At 40.5% G+C, this 24,430-nt stretch overlaps 1 protein-coding gene across 1 annotated transcript in view; it reads left to right on the top strand.

The window, feature by feature from the left end:
- IQGAP2 (IQ motif containing GTPase activating protein 2) overlaps positions 1-24,430 on the top strand; it is a 281,580-nt gene that overhangs the window by 154,149 nt on the left and 103,001 nt on the right. Inside the window, exons 5-11 of the mRNA XM_045999265.1 lie at positions 417-493; positions 12,396-12,463; positions 12,848-12,961; positions 13,608-13,786; positions 15,278-15,365; positions 19,789-19,952; positions 23,408-23,568. Coding sequence (XP_045855221.1) covers positions 417-493; positions 12,396-12,463; positions 12,848-12,961; positions 13,608-13,786; positions 15,278-15,365; positions 19,789-19,952; positions 23,408-23,568 — 851 coding nt within the window. The remainder of the gene's footprint in view (positions 1-416; positions 494-12,395; positions 12,464-12,847; positions 12,962-13,607; positions 13,787-15,277; positions 15,366-19,788; positions 19,953-23,407; positions 23,569-24,430) is intronic.

Here is a 24,430-nt window from a genome sequence, read left to right as displayed (position 1 = left end):
CCCTGCTCTCCCAAGCCCACTAGGGGGCGTGCTGTCAGGGGACCGGGTGTACCAGTGGGTCTGCCTGTAGAGCGAAGGGGAGCAATGATGGAGGGGTTCCTCTGCATTTAAATAAATACAGCAGAGACAATCTGAGTAGCATCAGTGAGGAGATTTTTTTTTTCTTTAAAGATTTTATTTACTTATTAGAGAGAGACCACAAGTAGGCAGAGCAGCAGGCAGAGGAAGAGGGAGAAGCAGGCTCTCCACTGAGCAGGGAGCCCGATATGGGGCTCCATCCCAGGACTCTGGGATCATGACCTGAGCCAAAGACAGCCGCTTAACCAACTGAGCCACCCAGGGGCCCCAGTGAGGAGATTTAGAGTAACTGTGCAAAGCACAACATAATAAAACACATTGTCTCTTTTGTTTTCCAGATATTTTATCCAGAAACAACAGATGTCTATGACCGGAAAAACATACCCAGAATGATATACTGCATTCACGCATTGAGGTGGGGAGAAAGATATAACTAAGAGTGGAGGAAGTAGATTTAAATGAAACTGTAGTTTCTGTTTTAGAAAAGGGCTCTTAAATTACTTAAATAATCTGAAGAACTTTTTATTGGATGGAGCTGTTTTGAATTTGGCATAGATTTTTTAAATTGTCATGTAAGTACAATCCTTGTACTGGAAAAATATTTTTTCTGATTTCTTAAATCTAATTCAAAACAGAATACCAGAAAATGAATGAAAGACCTGTACGTATAATGAGAAGATATAAGTTGAAACTTCTAGGGATCTCCTATATGTTGCCATATTCTTGAGTTGTGATCTGGTTTCCCAGTGTAGCCAAAATACATCAAATGAGCAGCTTTAATGGTCCTTATAATTTTGATATTCTTAAATTATCCTTTTGCTTCAATTCTTATTATAGACTAATGAAGTCCAATATAAGGTTAGTTTCTTTTGACCTTTGTTCAATAGAACTTGCACCATAAGGGTAAAGAAGAAGCGTCAAGAGTTGCTTTGAGTAAATAAAATCAAGATACGTTCATTTTTTTTTTTTTTTTTAAGGGGGAGAGGAGAAAGGACAGAGTGAAAGAGAGAGTGTGAGAGAGGGAATCTTAAGCAGGCTCCATGCCCAGGGTGGAGCCAGACTCAGGGCTGAGTCTCATAACCGTGAGATCATGACCTCATCCGAAATCAAGAGTCGGACTCTTAGCCAACTGAGTCACCAAGGTGCCCTAAGATACTGTCGTTCATTAATTTAAAGCAATTGTTTGATAACTTAATTTTTGAAAACACTTAAATTGTGCTAGTTCATCGATCATTTTTTATCTTAGTGGACTGGAAGAAACGCGATTTTTAGATGGTAACAAAGATGATTCAGAAAATCCAGCTTATGGCTATCATCCTGCATTCACGCAGGTAATGGCTAATGGCTGGACGTCTTCATGTCTAATTAAATTTTAAGTTTCTTCTGGAACATCTGCCTTGTGTTTATATCACTAGAAGTCATTTTCCTGGCAGAGTCTTCTGCATAGAGGTTTATATTAACTTCTTTCTGGCTCTTTTCCCCTCCAGAGGAAAAGGTTTCTCCAATAATTCATTGCACTGCTGGCCTACTAGAAAAGAATTTTGATTATGTCATATAATTTGACTTTTCCCCCCAATCAGTACTTAGGAGATTTCTTTGGAAGATGACAGTTGTTTGAAATACAGACCAAACGTAGGTGCCTTTCTCTTTATTCTAGTAATTTAGAGTGGGCTAGAGGGCGGGATCACTTCTGTACCTTCCTCCTCATGTGTGGCTAGTGTACCATTACGCCAGCAGTGTTTCTGAAAGCTTTCTGTGCAAAAGGGCTTGTCTTGGGGAATATTTTCATATGTGTTGCCCAACATTCCTTGTCAAATATTTTTCAGAGCTTAAAATGATCACTTAACACTGCACTTAGTACCATTTTTGTGACCTGCTAAGCCAGCTACAATTAGTTAATGCCATCATCATATCCACACATCATAGTGCTAATCTCCAAATCTGTGGCATGCTCTTGGAGTATCTTGGACAAGCTTAAATTGATTTCCCGACAGGACACCTGGGGTGTTAATGTTAAGCTGCTTAGAAAGAAATGGTGTGCTAAGTTCCTTTCCAGTGATGTCACTGTTCTTTCCCTGAAATTATATAGAACTGCACTGAGGCTTACAAATGGGTTTGTGCTCATTTCAACAATGGCTTCAGCAGTTTGGTAAATGAAAAAAAGGCAACTTCTTATTCTTGCCACTTGTATGCGAATGTTGGTGTGATATTTTCTAGGACTGTTTTTCTCAGTCATGCAATTACTCATGGAAGTCTCCATTATTGTTGATCATTCTGGAGCAAATTTCTCTTGAGCCTGTCCCACACCAGATCTGACCTTAGGTAGGACCTTTTCCGTTTACTTAATAAACAGCGTTCCCTGGGACAATATCCTTCGCTCTTCTCTGTCCTAAACTTACATATGACTGCTTCTTGGTAAAGAACTAAGAAGTCTCATGTTTATCTAAAGTTTTTTTCTATCAAAACTTTTCCCTCAAGGGTTTAGAATGCAGTTACTCAAATGAAGCCGATATTCTGCTCTGTTGGCCAAGACATATTTGGGAGTTGGGTAGCAGAGCCCTTTACTAAGTACAGTGGGTTCGCTCTCACTGGATAATTAGAGGTGATGCTGGAAATGAACACATACGTGCCTGGCCATTATATTCTGGCTGGGGATACAGCAACATTGCTGGTGTAGAAAGTCATCATTACTGGACAGGGAATTGGGCAGGTCAAAGGTTCTGAGTATAGATCAGGAGCCAGGTGGAAAGATATCCTAGGTACCCAGGCACTACCTTCCAGCTACCCCAGCCCATGGGGCCTGCTGTGATCTGTATTGTTAGCTCTCAGCCCAGCCAATTCCCTGTCTTTTTGATTTGGGCTTGACAACCTCATTAATATCCTCTGGGGTTGTGCCCTTGCTTCCTGTTTGTATCTGCTTTCCACTTTTCCTGCCTGGCCCTCACCTTTTCACTCTTGTTTCTGACCCTGGTCTTGTTGCCTGCCACTCATTGCCCCCTTTGTCTGAAGCTTGATGTTCTCAGTGAAATGCCACCAGGGATGGTTAGCACAGCAGCCCCAGGGGAAATCCTCACACTTGACTCACTTCAGTGAGAGGTGACCTCATTCTTTTTCAAAGAAATGTTTATCTTTTTTTTATGTAAAATAAAAAAACTTAAATTCTCATATTGGGAAAAATTGGAAAAGTCAGAAAAAATATCAAAAGCTAGCTAAAATACCCATTATTGCAATACCGACGTGACTATTTTGGTGCATTTCCACTTAAAATGTGTACATGGTTCGTTTTCTTTTTGTGGCTTCATTTGGAATGTATGAAAGTCTGCAACAAAAAGAAATCGGTTCAAGAAGTGAGAGCCTTGCTAACAAGTTACTGCTAATGATTTTTTAGCTGGGCATCGATGCATGGAGAACACTTTTGGCATGTTGTTTGTTGCTCAATTTGTGAAACTGTTAAATATTTAAACATTGGTTATAAATTGGAATCGAAAAACTTTAGTAAAACTGATAATTGAACACATCAGATACCTTAAAGGGCAAAGGAAATACCCAGATGTATCATTACAAACTTAATACACTTAAAGCCATTTTGGAGGAACTTCACTGCAAGTTTCACTCATGTAATTATCAATGCACTAATTTTGACTCATCCCAGGACTAGAATATATTGACTGTTAGCCAGAGTTGACATGATCCTCAGGACACCAGAAACAAAAGAACACCTCCACACCTGCCCGGGTTGTAGACCTGGTTTCTGACCAGTCAGTTGTCAGGGGGCACATGGTCCTAGTTTGGTTTCTTCCCCCAAGGGGAGTTAGGCCCTGGCTACCAGGCATAAGTCAGACCTTTATAATTTTCAGTAAATGGCTTCCAGGTAGGTTTTTATTTTCACTCTGGTCCCCACGCCTAGCTCACCCCACATCCCCCAGAAATGATTTACCACCTGCGTCTCGCTCAGCCAGTGTTACATAACCCATTGTCCTGTCATAATGATGTATTGGCCTGATCTGTTAACATTATTAAAAGCTTCTATATGCCTTTTGAATATTTTCTTGAAATTAGTTGGGCATTCTAGAGGTTTCTCACCCACAAGATGAAGGATTGACTACCTAATGGTCTTTAGAAGATGGTTGATTTGGCTCATTTATCATCTCAGACTATGTTTCTGGATCCTCTGTCTGTTGATGATGATGTGACTCTCAGGGCCAGACCCCCTCCTCACCTGGCTGTTTTGGTCACAAACTTTGTGTTCTTCAGGATTTTCTTATCTTGGGTCACTTCCTTGGTTTTACATGACACTCTGGCTTAGAGTTCCTGGTTTTTATTCTCATGGTATAAGTATAATATAAATCGTATAAACATCTTTAATCCATAGACACAGAAAAATCAAAGCCCCTGTATTTTAATAACACATCCCAACTTGTTAAAATCAGTACAAGTAATTATCCGTGTCTTACTTGATCAATTTGTATTACAATTTCCTTCCTGTACACTTTGTACCATTCTCTTTTGATGAGGGCTATGAACTCCTGGCCTTTCACTGACTTAACCAGAGTTAGAATCTTCTGTTCCGATGGATCAGATTGATTTTCTTTGGTTAGTAGAAGCTCTGTGGAGCCAGTGCCTTCGTCCTTGTAGCGCTGTCCCTGACATTATTGGAAATATCCTCGCTTTGTGGTCACAACAGAATGTTCCAGACCTATCGTAGTTATTTCTGCATTGAGATGTGAAATCAACTCCCTTCCAAGGAATCCTTTACAAGTCATATGTTCATAATGATTTTTCCTCATTTGATAGATGACGGGTCTGGATTCTGCTTTTCTTACCATGCAAAGTTTCTTGAACCATTAAGACAACAAGCTGAAGATGAGCCTGCCTCCCTCCTGGGTCATGGTTGGTGCTCCCGCAGCAGATCCTGTCATGACCGCCCCAGCAGCTGTGTTTTCAGATGCAGTGATGATGCTGAAACAGCACACAGTTGGGGCTTGCATTTGTGATAATGGCTCTGGTGACCCCACTCCCAGTTAACCAGTTGTCCTTCCAAATGCACTGATTGCTTAGAGAAGAAGCGCACCTGCCATCAGGTGGCTGCCTTGCAGCCTATACATATAATATATGTATTTATTATATACATAATATATATTATATATTGTACACATAATACAGATTATGTATCTAGCCCTCAGGCTTTCATGCAGAACTCTCCTTGGCTTATACTTTGTGCCCTAAGGGCCTTTTACCTGTTAAAAAACCGGTTAATGACTTATACCAGACTGATGGCATACTGATACCAGTATGATGAACATGCATTTATAAAGAAGCTTCCTAGAAATAATTTCTTAACCCAAAGGGCAGGTTCTCCTTTCATGTTCTCAGGAGGGATATGTGGAGGTGGCAATATTTGGGATTAAGATGAGAAGGACAATGACACCTTATGTAGCTTTCAAATCGCTCCTTGTTCACAATTCTCCCCACACTCTAGACCATCTTCTTTCCTCCTCCTCCTATCCCAAAATAGTATCGGGACTCCATCTTTTTGTCCTACTAAATTCTAAGCTCTCTGAGATCGTGAACTGTGCCTTGTCATCTAACACAGCACATACACATCACTGATGCCAAATTAAGTCTCCGGAGTTCATATTTTTAAATTTTTAGCTGGGTTAACTGAACTAAATCCCTGTGGAAAGGGTGCCTCAGAATTCTTCTTATTTTTGATTGACTCTTAGGTGAAAAACACTAGATTTTGACATGATACTGGCAGGGGCACTTGTGATTAAGATGGAAAAATAATTTGGTTCTCTAGATAAAACCGTTTGAAACATGGAGTCAGGGAAAATAGTAAAAGGTGCTTAGTGTTGAAAATGGGGAAACTGCTGTGGTAAGTTCTTAATAAGTTGTTAATTATTATTGGTTATTAATAAAGGACACACTTGTTTAACAAGGATCGTAGTGATAATAAAAACAAACAAGTATATGCCAGGCACTATTCAGAGTTCATTTTACAGATGGCATCTCATTTCATTCTCATGGTGTACTTATGTCATACATACTGTTAATAATCCCATTTTATAATGAAAGAAACTGAGATACAGAGAAACTGAGGTCACACAACTAGTATATGACAGAGTTGGGATTCAAAACCCAGCATTGTGACACCAGGTCCTGGGCTGTGACTGGCTTAGTCGTTGGCCTCGGAAGGGAGTCACATGTTTCCATCCCACTAAGAAAACTCTAAAGACAGCGTGCGACTTGAACCTGAGAGGCACAGGCCTCTCAGTGGTTAATTTTAGGAAGTTTTAAAAATGAGAAATCATGGAACCTCAGAACTGGAAAGACCTTGAGAAGTTACTTTTGTCCAGGTCTTCATTTCAGACATGAGGGGACTGAAAGCAATGGATTATGACTTGAGCAGAGTTACACAACTAGATGGAGCCAGCCTTGAAGCCAGGATCTGGGTCTCAGGATACTGGTCCCATGGTTTTTCTGGTTAGCCCTGAGGCTTTGATTTATAGGCATTCATCTCACATGCTACACCATAAAGTGAACTGCCTAGGATTTGATCCAGAAAAGCTGAAATAAATTCAGCTCCAGCCTTGTGAGTTTGCATTCCATTACTGTAGCACCTTCTAATGTGTATGTTGAAAGTAGTGGGAAAAGCCCCTATAGTATTTTTTTTTATTACTTCTTCCGGTGCTTGAACTGGTATTATTTGTACAAATGGGAGCACATAGGCTGGAGAGGCTTTCGCTACCTCAGGGCAACCTCTCTGTAACCGGCCTCTAAGCGGTACGAGTGTGCAGTCCCTTTGGTGTGGTAAGAGCCTCCCTATTTCCCACCAAGAGCTTTCTTCTTTGGGGGAAGCTAAGCGATGATTTCGTTAATTTCCCTGGCTTCCTTGGGAATCCTCTTAGTCCTTTGTATTGGCTCTTAGGCACGTAAGGTGCTTAAAGGTTGTGTTGAAGGGCTCCAAGAATTGGTGTCTTTTATATTGGACAGGCTTTTTATTTTTTTAAGATCAAGACTTTGGATTTGCTGTAGGCTTCAGGTAGTGAATGGCCTCATTTGAATTTAAATGCTTGTGAGGGAGTGGGCTGCTATGGCTGATTCTTTCTCTCCTGGGAATAGTGGATATGTGCATAGGAAACTGCCCTTTTGAGTAATCTGCTTGGAAGTGCCTCTCACGCAAAAATTTGTTATAAAACTCCCACACAGTGAAAAGTGGCGTTTTTTAAAAACAGCTAATAATTTAAGCTTCAACAATGGAGGCAATAAATGTTGAAAACTGAAGCCAGATTAAAAATATACATCCACATTTAAACATTTTGGGTGGAAGTATGTATACACAGATGAGATTTCTAACTGATCCATACCAATTCCAGAAAATCTCTTATTTAAAATCACTTTAAAAGCCAAGATTGTTTGATCCAAAGGTAACTTCTCAGCACCACCTTGTGGTAACTTTTAGTTAAAGCAGAATGTTGGCTTCATTGTAGGATTTATATTAGTATTACAGAGTACAATCGAGAAGAAGAAAGGATAATTGGAAATAGTCACCTAATTTCTTTAGTACCACAGGAGAAAATGATCACCTTAGTATAATATAGTTCCTAGTACCAGCAAACCTGTATTTTGTGGAAACCTAAAGACTTTTATTTTAGGAACAGCATGGCAGAGAAAAATATTTTTTTATGTAGTAGATATTCCATGCATAGTAATTAAATGAATGGATAAATAGAGGAAATAATGTGAAAACAGTTAACATGAAATTACTGAAGTAGTAATTTTTTTTTAAAAATCATGTGCAGTAAGCAAGGATGCCATCCACTGACCCCATAAATGAGATGGGATTGACTGAGAATTCAGAAGACCACAACCCAGAATTCACAGGATGCAGCAGAGCAAGGAGCTGCCTTGGGGCTTGCTACAAGCAAGCCAGAAATAAAGAGATCCCAAAGCCAGCATTAACCCGGAAGCCCTGATGTGAGACGGCAAGACATGGGGCACCCTTGTGGTGTCTGCCCCACGTTCCCCTATGGTCTCTCTAAGACTGGCTCCTCTCATGGGAACCTGTGGTCAACAGTGAGAAAAAACAAGTCCCAAGCCCCAAGCTGAGCCCCAGATCAGGAAATGCCAGGCATTTGAGGGAAATCAACCCTCTGAAAGTGGCCTTAGATTCAACAAGAAGACGTGACAGCCAAGGAATAAAGGAAAATATTAAGACAGGTGATATTGGTAATTTATTCAGTCATCTACTTAACAAGTACTTATTGAACACTTCAGCTTACAACAAAAACAAAGATAAAATTAAGAAAGAGGAAAATTGGAGGGGGCACCTGGCTGGCTCTGTCAGTAGATTGTGCCGCTCTTGATCTCGGGGTTGTGAGTTTGAGCCCCACAATAGGTGAGGAGATTACTTAAAATCTTTTAAAAAAAAATGGGGCACCTAGGTGGCTCAGTCAGTTAAGCGTTTGCCTTTGGCTCAGGTCATGATCTCAGGGTCCTGGGATTGAGCCCATGTACATCTTCCATCCAGCTTCCTGCTCAGCGGGGAGTCTGCTTCTCACTCTCCCTCTGCCTCTCCTCTCCCCCAACCCTGCTCTGCTCACTGTCTCTCTCAAATAAATAAACAAAAATTTTAAAAACAAACACCCACAGCGTCAAACACTTAACTATAGATAGAAAATTGGTTGTTAGAAGACATTTTATGAATGCCTCCTTAAATTTTATTGTCATTTTCAAAGTTTCTTCCATTAAATGATGTGTATGTTTTCTTTGTAGAAATTGAAGAGAGAATGATTTTTTTGTAATTTCTTAAAGGGTGGCTTTTATTTTCCTAGAATCCTTTTGCAGCTTTGCCATATCTATCCATTTAATTCTGTTTAATTTTGGGGTCTCTGTTAGTACAAAGGAACAGTTGAAGAGGTTGCCATTTCATTTGTTCCGCATGACGTGGGCTCCCTCTTAATAGGAATATTTTTTCCATGTCATAATGAGAAGTGGTTCATAAAATATTATAGTTTTGAAAATGTCAGCCTACTAGTTTTAATCCTAATGACTCGTTTGGCATGAACCTTTGGTAATAAAGTCTTCAGAGGCCGTGTAATTAGTTTTATATCCCTGATTATCTCTAAAGACCTATAATTTAAACTAAGGAATATATCCTGTCTTTATTGTTTTAAATTATGAATATATAATGCCTGTTTTATATTGAAGAATGTTCAGAGTCTAATATGTTTTCCACCTGTGGGTATGATATGAAAATCATATTGGAATTGAGTACTAAAATTATAATTACCATATGTTTAAAATGTCATTTATTCTTTGTTCTTTGGTTGTGATTTTGAGGGAAAAGGGGAGAAACCAACAAAAGGTAAACTCACCCCCTCCAAAAAATACTTAAAATTCAAAAATTCATTAATAGGCATTTCATGGAAGAAAGGAACATGGAACAATCTGTGTTTGAAAAAGTGTTTATCCTCACAACTAACAAAAGGGGATTTAGACTTAAATAACATTTTTGGCTATCAGATTTGCAAGATCTGCCCTGACAGTATTCTGTGGTGCAGAGGAAGGAAGAAAATGGCATTGTCCTGTATTGGTGGTAGAATAAGGTCACACCCTTCAGCCTGTTCTTAGGTTCAGCTAAGCATTCAGAGTCTCCTGACTGCAGTAAACCATGTCTGGTCCTAGTTGCTCAGAAGGATGGAGAAGCCTGGAAACCCGGTCAGATGGCAGGACAGCATCAAGTGCTTACTCTTCAGTGGGAGACTTCATGACGCTCCCTGTAGTTGCCCAGACAGCCATCTGGAAGCCGTTTCCTTTGGTATCCCAGGTGACATCTTAGGTGCTAAGAAGTGACATCCCTATTGGGGAGTATGGGAGCCTCCCTGCTCTAGAGCCTCAGGCCCCAGGAGCGGCTGTCTATTGTAGCACCTTCCCAGTGGGCTTCCCAGTTTCCTGCAAGGAGTGTGGGTGTTAGAAGAGGCACCAAACTTGGGAACACCTAAGCCTATGATGCCTGTTAGGTGTTTATAGTTCCTTCAAACCATTTATCGATGGGGGGTTATTTTTCTCCTCAGCAACGTTGGTCACCAATTATCAGTGTACCTTTATCAGGTTCCTAGAGGAACAGAGCTAGAAAGTTAAAAGATTGTTTCACAGAGGGGAGGGGATTTTGTTAATCCTTGACTCACAAAGAATGAGTGTGATCTCTTTTTTAGAACACTATTTGACTCTGTATACTGAAAGCTTTAATTGTGTGTGTCTTTTCAACCCCGCAGTGCTGTTTTTAGGGATTCATTGTAACAAATAAGATGTATGCCAAAGATGTTTCTGTATGTAGGTAGGTTCACTGAAGCATTATTTGCAATGAGGAATAATTAGTGACCATCTAAATGCAATGGGTTAGGAAAAATACACTATGTTCATATTATGAATACTGTGTGAGTTTATGGAATAAGTTTTTCCAGAAAAAAAGACCTCAAGCGGTGCCTGGGTATCTCAGTGGGTTAAAGCCTCTGCCTTCAGCTCAGGTCATGATCTCCGGATCCTGAGATTGAGCCCCGCAGCAGGCTCTCCACTCAGCAGGGAGCCTGCTTCCCCCTCTCTCTCTGCCTGCCTCTCTGCCTACTTGTGATCCCTGTCAAATAAATAAGTAAAATCTTGGGGCGCCTGGGTGGCTCAGTGGATTAAGCCGCTGCCTTCGGCTCAGGTCATGATCTCAGGGTCCTGGGATCGAGCCCCGCATCGGGCTCTCTGCTCTGCAGGGAGCCTGCTTCCTCCTCTCTCTCTGCCTGCCTCTCTGCCTACTTGTGACCTCTCTCTCTGTCAAATAAATAAATAAAAATCTTTAAAAAAAAATAAGTAAAATCTTTCTTAAAAATTAAAAAAAAAGACATCAAAAGGGTTTATATCAAAATACTTAGTGTTTAACTCTGATGTTCTTCTGTGTAATTTTTATTTTACCCATGGATGACTAATATTTAACTTTGACCATGTGTTACTTTTCTAAATGATTGTGTTTTACAGAAATGATCAGTGAAGGTCACTTTAAATGCAGGCTCCTTAAATTGAATAATCATACATTTTAAGAGTTTAATACCATTTAGAAAGCCTCGACCTTGAACTCCTGTAGTGAAATTTTGTGCATTTTATAATCTCAGGTGTGTGTTGATCTTGAAATATATCAAGCCAATGAAATCATTCTCCATTCATTTTCTCATAGAAGTTATTTGTAATTTCTAACTTCTAATTAAAATCTCATAAATTACAAACCTATCAAAACTGAAAAATAAATACAGTTTTTTGTTTCTTTGTTTTTGTTTTTAGTTAGTCTATAGAATTACTCTTTGGGACTGAGGAGGTTAGAATTGTTATGGAAAGAAACTGGTTTGGTGATTAAATGGGAAAAACCATATAAGCATATATTTGCACATTTGGTAAAATTTAGATGCCAGCCCTCTGCTCTTTTTGTCAAGTTATGGATAGGTTAGTGTGTGCCATCATTAATTCCTAAGGGGTTTTATTTTTTATTTTTTAAGATTTATTTATTTATTTATTTGACAGACAGAGATCACAAGTAGGCAGAGAGGCAGGCAGAGAGAGAGGGGGGAAAGCAGGTTCCCTGCCGGGCAAAGAGCCTGATGCAGGGCTCAATCCCAGAACTCTGGGATCATGACCTGAGCCGAAGGCAGAGGCTTTAACCCACTGAGCCACCCAGGCGCCCCCTAAGGGGTTTTAAATACACACACACACACACACACACACACACACACACACACACAATCTATTTTCCATCCTCCACTTAGTAGTATGCCCACATCATGGTTTATCACCCTCCCTGCTGATAGTCTTGCCACTCTTTGTTTCAGAAAACAGAAAACAAATAGGTCTTCAATGGGTGTGTGGTACTTAATGGAGTATTGAAAAGGAAAATACAATTGAGCTGTAATTTCAACAAAATAAGAATCATAGAAGGAGTACCCAAGGAAATATTCATTGGATTTATTACTGGCTATTTTGTATCAATTGTATCTCTTATTCTCCCTACAAATGAATGGTAAAAAGTTAGTTGACCCTATAGAGATGCCATGTACTGAAGAAGATTGGTCTTTGGGACTTAGCCTATGATTATAGTCCCTGTCCACCAGGGACTGTTACCTCAGGACTCAGTTTCTACACCTAAAAAATGAATGGATTAGATGGGATCATCGCTTAGGTCTTTCTCAACTAAAAAATTCCTTAGAACTTAAGTAATTTTTAATGCTAAGATTTATGGTGATAAAACTTCTGAACTGATAATTTTATGTTCTGTCTTTCAGTTTATACCTATTCAAACTAGGGATAGCGCCCCAGATCCAGGATTTGTTGGGCAAAGTAGACTTCACAGGTATGACTCTTCATGATTCTTACACTATCATTTACTAAGAAAATGTATCCATACTTTTCCTTTTGACAGCATCGATTCCCATTTTTCCTCTATATCTATCGGAAGAGAAAACTTTACTGTCTTGTTTGTATTTGACCATTTTCAACACGTGTTAAATGAGAAATAGGCTGACATTCCTAAGGTTCTTGTTCAGAAATACCCCAACTTCTTGATGAAGACACTTTTTTCCTTTTTTTTTTTTTAAATAAATAATGGCGTGGAATTTTTAATATTCTTTAAGTCTCGGATTTCTGAGAGACCGGGGGATGAAGACATTTCTTATTATATTCATTCCTGCTTCCATCTCTGTGTCTTTCTTTGATATTGTTTGTTGTTCTTTTTCAGAGGAGGAAATTAGTAATATGAGAAAGGAACTTGAGAAATACGGAATTCAGATGCCATCTTTCAGCAAAATAGGCGGGATTCTGGCTAATGAACTGTCAGTGGATGAAGCTGCTTGTGAGTCTATTTAAAATCAGAACTTACTGCTGACATGAGTCTTACCTGTACTTTATTATTGATTTTGGTTACAAGAAAGAGAATATTTAGAAGATGCTTTCAGCCCCCTTTTGAAGTTTTTATTGTAGGTATTGCAGACGGCTAAGTTGAACATATGAGAATATAACCATGTAATTGACTTAGGCTTCAAACATCTTCTCGTGTGATGTGAGTAAGAGTTTTCAGAAATACCTTTATTCCAAATGCTTCTTTGCTTTCCGCATCATCAGATTTAAGTGGTAGAGAACATTGCTATGTTGTCCTTTAGTGTTGCCGGTTAAATTCCCAGTATCATTTGGAAACAAAGTGGTACTTTAACAGTGTCCACACTCCCCCCTTCATCCCTCGAGGGTTGACAGCGCTTAGTTCATTTTAGCCATTCGTAAATTCATAGGGATTACATGGCGGATGCTGAGACAGGACCTAGGCAAGATGGGCAGGTGGAGACATTGTCAGAGAGGTGCTCTGTGAAGTGTCTAGGGTGTCGTTTTTGGCCTTTTTAACTCAAAGCCAGAGAAGGAAGTAAAACTGCTGAGATTCATACAGTGTCCATGCAACTGTCCTTGTTGTCTCTGGCTCATGAAAATCCTTTTTTTCCTCTTTCCAGTGCACGCTGCGGTTATAGCCATTAATGAAGCTATTGAAAAAGGAATAGCCGAACAAACCATTAAAACGCTAAGAAACCCAAATGCCGTTTTAACTTTAGTAGATGACAGCCTTGCACAGGAATACCAGAAGGAACTCTGGGAAGCCAAGAAAAGGAAAGAGGAAAATGCAAGACTGAAGGTATTTTATAAGATTCTCGATAATATGGCTCTGAGTGGTAGGTTTGAAAAAGTCTTGATGTTACCAGTGATCATTTTAAATCACCTGGCAGTGGTCTCTATAGCCGTAGGCAGTTGGCTTGGGTGCAGTGTAAGGATAAAAACAGACCATGCACTACGTAAAGAAAAGAGGTTTCCTTTGGTGCTGATTCTTACAGGTTACAAGGGTTGAAGATCATGTCGTAAATTTATGACTTTACCAGGAAGTGTGGAAGTAGCGGCTCACGATCTTCCCTCGTTCAGCCTTACCTGCAGACCTGGTATTAGCCGAGTTACCTATAGATTTGTTAGTAGAGGTTCATGACTCGGTATGATGAAGTGGGAGCTGATGTTTTTGAATTCGCTGTCCTATTTGGCCTTCCCTCCTCTGCAAGAATCCTGACCCTGGCTTCCCGGCTAGCGTGACTGAAGACTTTCTTGGTGTGCCGAGCTTCCAGTTCCTGGCCATCTTTCTGCTCCTTAACGTCTTGCCCTGACAGCCTCAGCTCCGTCACCAGAACTTTCCACTCGATCTCGCTGCCTTGTCTAAGCTGGTGGCTTCTGCCCGCATGTGGCAGGCTTGCCCGCCCCACCCGCCGGCCTCCCATGGTGCTTTGGTGCCGCAGCTCTCCTCTGCCCCTCTCAGTGTCTCTTCTCAGTGTCTCCTGCCTCTGCATGCGGGGATTCTTTAAGGTCTGGCCTCGAGTCCCTTCTGTCTCTGTTCTTCCTCAGACAAGTTCCTCAGACAAGCCAAACCCTCTCAGACTTAGAGGTCGCAAAATTAATCTTTAACTCCGGATCGGATGTCAGCCCCCAGATTCCCTACTGCCTACGTACCGAGTTAAGTACAGGTCCTTCACTTGGCCTTAAAATGCCTCTGAAATGCCTGCCCAACACCCCCATCTTTCTGGATAACCCTGGACACAAACTCCTGTGCTGTAGCCCGGTGTGCCAAGCCGTCTCACCTTTGCGATCAATCCTGTCATCTACACCCTGCTCCCTACTCTGCCTTTATAACTGCTCCCTTCCTCCAAGCCCTCCTCAATTGTTTTCTCTTGTTCAAGTGTTACTTCCAACTGAATATGTATTTCTCCTCTAAAATGTATTCTGTTCTGTGTACATATGTTATTTATGGTATCAGTTGCATTAGACTGGATCAAATGAAATTGCCTACATTCCACTGACTTGGATCTACAAAAAATGGCGTTATGGTCAAGGGGTCCAACATGATGTTTGCCACATTAGACAGTTAGGCCCTCACAGAGAGTCAGTGGGGCTGCTGTTCATCTTTGTAATCTTTGCCAGGCAACCTAACCCTAGTGCCCCGCACAGAGCAAGCATTTTTCAGTGCTTATATTGAATTCAAATGAATATAAGTAAACAGCTTTTCTCACTCTTTGCCTTTTGCTTTTGAATACCGAGTTTGGAAATGTTTAATTTAACCTCAGGAATCAGTGAAGACTTTGTTTTGTAGAATAACTGTATTTCAGAAGAAGAAAGAGATGCATATGAAGAACTGCTGACCCAAGCAGAAATCCAAGGCAACATCAATAAAGTCAACAGTGAGTAATGGCTTGAACAAGGGAAATGGATATGCCAGAAGACACAAATTCTCCTTGTCAGAATCTCACCAAAACTCTCCACTGGTATCCTTGTAAAACTGCCTTATGTGATGAAAATTCCACTCAGTGTCAGTGGTGTGCTTAATTATGCCACATTGTCCGGTAGTTTCCCATGGAAATTTTGGGTGATCTTGCCCTCCTCTCCCCATGCAAAACATCTCAAAGTATCGTGAAGCTGGTTTAGCTGTCCCTTCCTGTTTTATCATAGGTGCAGTGTATATCCTCCTTTGAACCTATACCTCACTGGGCTGATATGGAAGGCTCTTCAGTAAAAGATTATGACTTAAGGCCTGTTGTTTCTTGCCCATGATTATGTGACAGCATTTGGAATTGGAAATGTATTGCTGACACCTTTGCTCTTTTTTTTTTATTTTTTTTAATTTATTTGACAGAGAGAAATCACAAGCAGGCAGAGAGGCAGGCAGAGAGAGAGGAGGAAGCAGGCTCCCTGCTGAGCAGAGAGCCTGATGCAGGGCTCCATCCCAGGACCCTGAGATCATGACCTGAGCCTAAGGCAAAGGCTTTAACCCACTGAGCCACCCAGGCGCCCCGACACCTTTGCTCTTTACCACTTCCCAGTCATTAGTCTGCAGTTTATAAGAATTGTTTCCTTACGGCTTGTATACTTTTTTGGCAAGTGAAATGGCACGGCGGTAGGTTTGATTCCCATGTCCCTGCACCTCTGTGGAGCCTCACGGTTCAGTTCCTCTTTATACTCATTTCAGTTGTGTGACTATAAAGAACAGAAAACTCAGGTAATTAAAATGGGCATATGCAAGTTCAGAGAGATTATTAGTCTCTTCTCCCCTCTCTTATAAAATTTGGTTTTACTTGAAGCAGTAAGGAATTCTACTTGACATTTATTTTCCCTAGGGCAACCTAAAGAGCTCTTATATGCACAAAAAAATGAATATGTGTAACACCGTTTAGCCCATTTAATGAAACATGTGAACCATCAGCCAAATTTAAACTTGGGAATATCCACTAACTATAACACTCCTAAACTATGTCTTTGATTCAGCCTCCTAGATGATCTTTGAATGTTCTTAACACCTTCAAAGAAACTATAGGTTTTACCCTGAAGTTTGCTCCCAAGTTGCTGGTAGAGGCCTACCCAGAGGGTCCAAACAGTAATCAAGGAGGCCCAGAGAAAACTGATGTAAACATCTAGAAGTTAACCACTGAGTAGGTTTGAGAATTTTCCTCACACACAAAACTGCTGGGAGCGCCCCAGTAACGTTTTTTAAGCGAACACCTTAACATTGTTGAATCCATGTTCCTCTTCTTTTATTCTTATTTAATTTTGAATGTATTAGTGATGATACATGAAAGACAATTTTAAGTTTCTGCTCTCTTTGAAAGCTGAGAATTTCCTTATGTTTGACAGAAATGAATCGCAGGAAGAAATTAATATTGCCAGCAAGACAGCTGAGGTCCATACGCTCAGTGAAGAAATGATTCCATAACCTTTTGCCATCCTTTATTTTTGAAAAGTTTATGACCACTAAGCCAGGTTCCTTCTTCATTTTAAATAAAATGTCTTGTATACATGTTTTAATACTTACTGACATAATTTCCTGACCACCGATTTAATGCCACGTTGCTTATGCATTTTTAAATAAAAGCCATGAGATGATTTGCACTAATGCATAACCAGCTTAAATTATGCAGGACATTGCTGTGTTTGATGGCTCTAAGTGTGTAGAACATGATGATTCTGAAGTTTTTTATGTCTCTCCATCTGAAAATTTATAGTTAAGTAGAACTAAGAAGAGTCTTGAAAAAACGGTAAGGTATATTTTAACCAGTGACATGACAGTAAGACAACTCTATGCTTTAAAATATACGCGTATAGCTACATGACAAGTTTTCCTCAACCCTGTAGGTTATTATACTAAAATGTTAAGGTGTCTACGTTCATAATAGCAAGAGAAGTGACATAAGGACAGTTTTGACTGTAATGTCACCAGATCTGTTGGCGGAAGTTTCAGCTTTGTTTGACCTGCAGTCATTTAACTTGGGGTTTGGCCAATGCATCCCATTCATTACAAGACATACTGTGTTAAGACCAGGGCTGGACGTTTGGTTAAATGCAGAGTATAAAAGAGCGGGAGAGCTCACTTTATCATTTTTTTTTTTAGGGAGAAATGGTTCATAAAGAGTGTCTTAAGGGTATGATTTCCTGGTACTCTTTTACCACCCAGCGGTGCAAACTCACATAATAGGATTTTCAGAGGAGAAGCAGGATCCCATCCAAATTAATGACAGACACAGCTGAGAGGCCATGGGTGACATTCTGAGAATAGCAGAGGCCATAAATGTCCACTGACCTTCCTTTCTGGAATTTCTTGGTTGGACATATCAATTCTTAGAACAGAAAAATGGGTTTGTATTCTTAGAGTCCTTTAGAATACGTTTAAGTTTTTGATGGGTATAACTAAGAAGCATTAGCTGTAAGTATTTCCTGCTATTGAATGATATGTCTCAGGAGAGAGGTTATGGAGGGTAGCTCCTTGTGAATGAGTTACAGAAGGTAAATCATCATCTGTTAAAAGGCTTAGAGTAATCTTAGCTGCAATCTAGTCATGTGTCAAGGAGACAGACTAACCCTTGAAAATCTCTAGAAATCTATGGGTCTGTGTTATTTCTACTATCCTGAAATGTTGATTTGTTTTGTTTTGTTTTGTTTTAAGGTATTATCTATTTAGAGAGAGTGCATGAGTTCTGGGATAGGAGCAAAGGGAAAGAAAGAGAGAATCCCAAATAGGCTCCCCACCCAGATGCAGAGCCTGACACAGGGCTCAATCCCACCACCCTGATATCATGATGTGAACCGAAATCAAGAATTGGACGCTTAACTGACTGAGCCACCCAGGTGCCCCTGAAACCTTCTTTATGGGCAAAATGCTGCTGTTTCTGTCCAGTTTGCTGTTGCCTGGTGGCAGAGTCAATCGCTCATTCTCCCAGTTGATTAGCAGTTCTCATCCTGTTTTCTGAAAACGATGAGGAATCTACTGTTTCAGGCACCCTCAGTGTGGTTATTAAAATTCAACTCTTGGGCAACCCTCTGGGGTCCCCTCCCTCTTTAAGAGCTTTATACTGTATCATTCAATAAACCTTACTCTTGGTCAATAAACCTTGCTTTGCTGCCCTCCCCCCCCAAATTAATTAATTAATTCAGGTCTTCATAATCTGAACATTGCAACTAGTAGAGATCTCACAGAGCTTATGATCTAAACCAACACATTTCTGTGATCAGGTTTTTTTTGTTTTGTTAAGGTGAAGAGAGACTGGCACAGACTTACTTAATCACAGGAAGTTTGGTTATAATATTTTTTTAAAAAACACACCTGAAATGATTTTTTCTTAAAAATCACACTGCAGAGAACACAAGAGGTGAGGGAGAAGTTTCTGAGAAAAATACCGGTCAGGGGAACCTGGATGGCTTGATCAGTTAGGCATCTGCCTTCGGCTCAGGTCATGATCTCAGGGTCCTGGGATGGAGGCCTGCGTCAGGCTCTCTGCTCAGCGGGGAGCCTGCTGCTCCCTCTCTCGCTGCACCCTTCACTCATGCTCACTCTCTTTCTCTCAAATAAATAATAAAATCTTAAAAATAAAATGAACAAGATGGGATCAGGAGGGAGACAAACCATAAGAGACTCTTAATCTCACAAAACAAAAAGGGGGGTATGGATAGGGAGGCTGGGTTATGGACATTGGGGAGGGTATGTGCTATGGTGAGTGCTGTGAAGTGTGTAAGCCTGATGATTCACAGACCTGTACCCCTGGGGCTAATAATACATTATATGTTAATTTTAAAAAATGAGAAATCCCCTCAGTCTCCCAGTGCTAACTGTGGGTTTCAGTGGTGCTGCTTCAGAGGGAGGACACAGCAGTGGGGCAAGGCCGGCTTTGGGTGTTCACATAGCTTTAGTCTCCTTGCAAAGGCAGTAATGATACATAAGGAGCATTCAAGAACAATGCCTATGGGATCTATATGGCCCAGCTCTAAATACTGTGGGATTCCCCAAGATGTGAAATCCTCAGGGACTAGAACAGTGGATGACGTGAGACCAGAGCTGATCCCAAAGGGCAGGGTTTTGTAGGGAAGTCACGCGAGACAGGAGGGATCTCATAACTCCTGCTCTGTCAATGTCGAGCCCCTTTCAGGGACTTTCTCCAAAGACTGGATGGCCCTCCAGTTACTGTGTTACCACCTTCAAGCTTTCACCTGTCCTGAAAAAAAAGCTGCAGCTTTTTAGAGTTCATGATTCTAGTCCTTGGAAAGATGGGATGCCTGGGGCAAATAGCAGGGCAAAAAGCGGCATTCTGACGGAATGCGACACTCCCAACCTCCACTCAGGGCTGGCTGCCGTGGACCACATCAATGCCGTCATTCGGGAAGGCGACCCCGGGAGCACGCTGCTTGCACTGAACAGACCGGAGGCCCAGCTGCCTGCTGTTTATCCCTTTGCTGCTGTGATGTATCAGAATGAGCTTTTCAACCTCCAGAAACAGAATGCCATGGTAAGTCTGGGGAGACTCCAGTCACAAAGATGTTAATTCTGGGTCGAAGCTATGAGGAAGGATGTTTAGGGAAGGTGAATGGGGCACAGAGTCTTTAACTTGTACCCATCCCCTGGTCTCTCTATGCGGGGTCCAGGACTGCCTTCCTCGTTGACTCCCGCTCTTCATGGAGATGAAGAGTCTGCATGGTGAAAATGCAGGCAGCATTCGACACACATACACACTGAAAACGAGTTGTTCTTATTCTCTGATTTTTGAAGCACTTTGGACAGTTCGTTAACTGTGCTGAAATATTTAAAAAATATGTCGTGTTTTTGAAATAGAATAATTAGCTCTGAGTCTGCATTTCTAGAAATGAAGAACATTCGCACCATGGCTTTAATTTTTGTAAATTGAGTGCTGGTTAATATGAGAATGGTATTAAACAGTAATATATAAGGTTACAGTAATTAAAACCATGTGTACTAGTACAGGATTAACCCAAACAATGGAACAGAATAAAAAGTACTGGAAACAGATCCAAGAATTGAATGTATGAGAATGCCAGTATTTCAAAAAGGCGGAGAGAAGAATGAAATCCTTACAAGTGTTTAGCCGTTTGAAAAAGAAAACGTGACCTCGCTACACATATCAGAATAAATTCCCAACATAAAAAGTTAAATGTAAAAAAGTGACTTAAAAAATTGAAGTTCTAGGGAAATATAGAACATTGGATCTTAAAAATCAGAAATGGGGGGCCTGGGTGGCTCAGTTGTTAAGCGTCTGCCTTCAGCTAGGGTCATGACCCCAGGGTCCTGGGATCAAGCCCCGCATAGGGCTTCCTGCTTGGCAGGAATCCTGCTTCTCCCTCTCCTACTCCCCCTGCTTGTGTTCCCTCTCTGTCTGTCTGTCTGTCTCTCTCTCTCTCTTTCTGTCAAATAAATAAATCTTTAAAAAATAAAATAAATTCAAATTTAAAAAATAAAAATTAAAAATGTTCCATGGAAAAAGGAGGAAGGAAGGCCAAAAGCATGAATAGCCAAGTCGCAAAGTTCGGCATATACGATGACAGACACACACAGATGTTCAAACTCAGACAGAGGGAAATGTGAATTAATACACTGTTGTTCTGGGAAGTCAGACAGGTGGCATTGAGAGATCTAACATAGCATAGGCATACATTTGAGGCAGCAGGCATTTCCTCCATGGAAGCACGAATGGAACACCTTTCTGGAGGATGGTCTCACTCATGTGAGGGCAGGTCTCTTACACATTATCCCGACAATTACATTGCTAGGAAGAGAGTCTAAAGAATATGAATCAAAAAGTTGTAGTCACAGGGATTGTTTCCCAGCATGTTCTGTAATTCTGAGAAGCAAGAAACAAACCATATGTTTAACAACAGATTGCGCACACTAATACCCAGTGGAAAGAATGAGATTAAAACGTCATTATCTAGAGGGGCTTTTTGTAATATGAAATTTCTGTTTAAAGGAACCTCTGTAAATGTTTGTATGAATTAAAAATAAATAAACAGATATACGCTAAAGGGCTTGGGGGGGGGGTTGTTTTCTTATTCTTGCTTACCAAGACTTCTTATTTTCTAAAGAGAAAGATACTATTTTGTAAGAAAAGAAAAATAGGTCACATTCTGAAATTGCACTTATGTTCTTTCATTAATAGTTTTTCTTCTGTACCACCAACTTTGAACCCCAAGGCTGCTCATATGTTAGCCCAGTCATTCATCCCTAACCAGTCAGTGGTCAGCCTGTGGTTCTCCAGCCCAGCTGCTTCTTTGTTTTTCCTTGCCTTTGCTGCTGTTTACCATGTTAGATTTTTGTGGACAGTTACTAAAAGGAGTAGAAGAGGTGGATCTCAAATGATTCCACTATGGTCTTTTACTTATAATTTTATACCTCCCTTATGTCTTTAACTTGTAGTTAATATAAGAAACTTGGATCAGATTTGCTTACATGCTCCCTGTAATAACCCTTTCTTCCCATTTGTTTTGGAGGGTAAAAGTATGCCTTGTTACTCTAAAATCCATTGCTGTGGGTTACCTATGGAGATCCAGAAAGCTATAATGCATTTTAATATAAATATTACATTGCATATATTAAATACAGAAAATATCCTAAACGTAAACATAGTTATCAGCATTTTTTTTCTATTCATTTTCTGCTATTCCTTCAATATATGGAAGAAATATATGTTCCTTCAATATAATGGAAGAAATAACCTTTTTGAAGTTAGGCCAAGTGAGTATAAAATGGTTAAATGGAAGAGAACATTGAAGGGGGAAGGTGTTCAAAAGTTTCATATGTGGTTTTTAAAATTTTGTTTGACTATATAATGTTACCTTACTGTCAGGTATACAAGATAGCCACTGGGCAAGGTTATGCTATATGCTATCCTCACCACAAGTGTAACTACCATGAGATGTGTTTTTTTAAGCCAAATTGAAAATTATAAAACATACATGCTTTACTGACTTCACATTTCTTCAAATATCCAGGCTTCATAGTATGTTTTTTTTTTTTAAAGATTTTATTTATTTATTTGACAGATAGATCACAAGTAGGGAGAGAGGCAGGCATAGAGAGAGAGGAGGAAGCAGGCTCCCTGCCAAGCAGAGAGCCCGATGTGGGGCTCGATCCCAGGACCCCGGGACCATGACCTGAGCCGAAGGCAGAGGTTTTAACCCACTGAGCCACCCAGGCGCCCCTTCATAGTATGTTTTAATACTTCCACCCAATTACTGGTACGTCTGGGTGGCTCAGTCAGTTGGACATCTGACTTGTGATTTCTGCTCAGGTCATGATCTCATGGACTGTGAGATCGAGCCCCACATTGGGCTCCATGGTGGTCATGGAGTCTGCTTAGAGATAATCTCCCTCTGTCCATGCCCCACTTGCTCATTTAAAAAAAAAAGAAAGAAAGAAAAGAAAATACCCAATTATTAAAAAGTGACTTAATAAATTTTGGAGGGGACTAGAATTGATATTCTTAGCTTAAAGATTTTGGCTTACTTTTCTGGGGTTATAACTTAGAGGTAAAATTCTCCCCTTCTCCTTATCCTTAATTTAAACTGAAAATCACTACCAAAAAATCTTAACCTCACACTCTCAGACAGTGACAGCATTGTCTAATCCTTCATTTAATTATCTGGTAAGTCTGAGCCTGTATGCAGCTAATATAACTGGTGGTGGGAATCAGCTAGGGGAATGCAGATGTTTGAGGAATCAGAACCATTGCTTGTCATTAATTCTCTCCTAAAATGACTAGCTAAGAAAAACCCAGACCCCAGTCACCTCTTCTTTAAAGCCAATAAAAAACAGGTGGCCATTGAACCTTCTTTCTCCTGGGTTCTCAGAATCTTTAACATTTCTTTGTTCTTTGAAATACGTGTTCTAAAACGCCATCACATACATGGGGGTGTGATTGGGGAAACTTGGATTGCATGTGTTTTCCAACAGAACTACTTGGCCCACGAGGAGCTCCTGATTGCAGTGGAAATGCTGTCTGCTGTTGCTTTACTAAACCAGGCCTTGGGAAACAGTGATCTTGTGTCTGCACAGAATCAACTCAGAAGCCCAACAATAGGCCTCAACAATCTGGATGAGTCATATGTAGAACGGTAAGGGAACATCTTCCAAGCCTCCTGTTAAATACAGAAAATGTGTGTTTGGCAGATCTCACAAATTGAAGATTTGCTCCTTGCTAAAGAGATCCATGTATCTGTACTCAATTCCTCAAGAGCTAGTCTACGTTAACAGTCTTTTTTTTTTTTAAAGATTTTATTTATTGATTTGACACACAGAGAGAGATCACAAGTAGACAGAGAGGCAAGCAGAGAGAGAGAGGAGGAGACGCAGGCTTCCTGCTGAGCAGAGAGCCCGATGGGGGCTCGATCCCAGGACCCTGAGATCATGACCTGAGCCGAAGGCAGCGGCTTAACCCACCGAGCCACCCAGGCGCCCCTAACAGTCTTTATAATAGGAGTCCTTTTTTTTCTTTTTAAACAATATTTCTTTTAGGGGGAGAAAGAATCTAAAAATGACCATGCTGTGACTATTAAAGACTGACTTTGTCATTACCAAAGATGATTCGATAGGCTAAAAATAGAAGAACTATTAAAAACATACCTTCCTTTGGGCTTTTTTTTTTTTTTTTTGAGACCACCAAGTGTAGGAGAGTTGGAAGAAACTTTAATAATGATTCAGTCCAATTCTTTTATTTTACTGATGAGGAAACTAAATTTGGGTTTATGGACCCTCAGCTGGGCAACTGAATCCCAAAGCCTGCTATTTTGATTGTTAAATCCAAGGAATCCTGAGACTATCGTGGGTCCTGGCAGTGGGTGACAGTCTTAGTATCTTCCATGCTACTAGATAGTACAGTTGATGGTATGAAACACTACAGCAGCTCTAGAGAGAACATTAAGGGGCCAGAATAAAGAGTCCCTTAGAGATTCAGTTAAGACAAAAGCCCAAGTCAAA

This window comes from Meles meles, chromosome 3 (assembly GCF_922984935.1).
Source record: "Meles meles chromosome 3, mMelMel3.1 paternal haplotype, whole genome shotgun sequence".
NCBI classification, from domain to species: domain Eukaryota; kingdom Metazoa; phylum Chordata; class Mammalia; order Carnivora; family Mustelidae; genus Meles; species Meles meles.
This window is presented reverse-complemented; position numbering and strand designations above follow the sequence as displayed.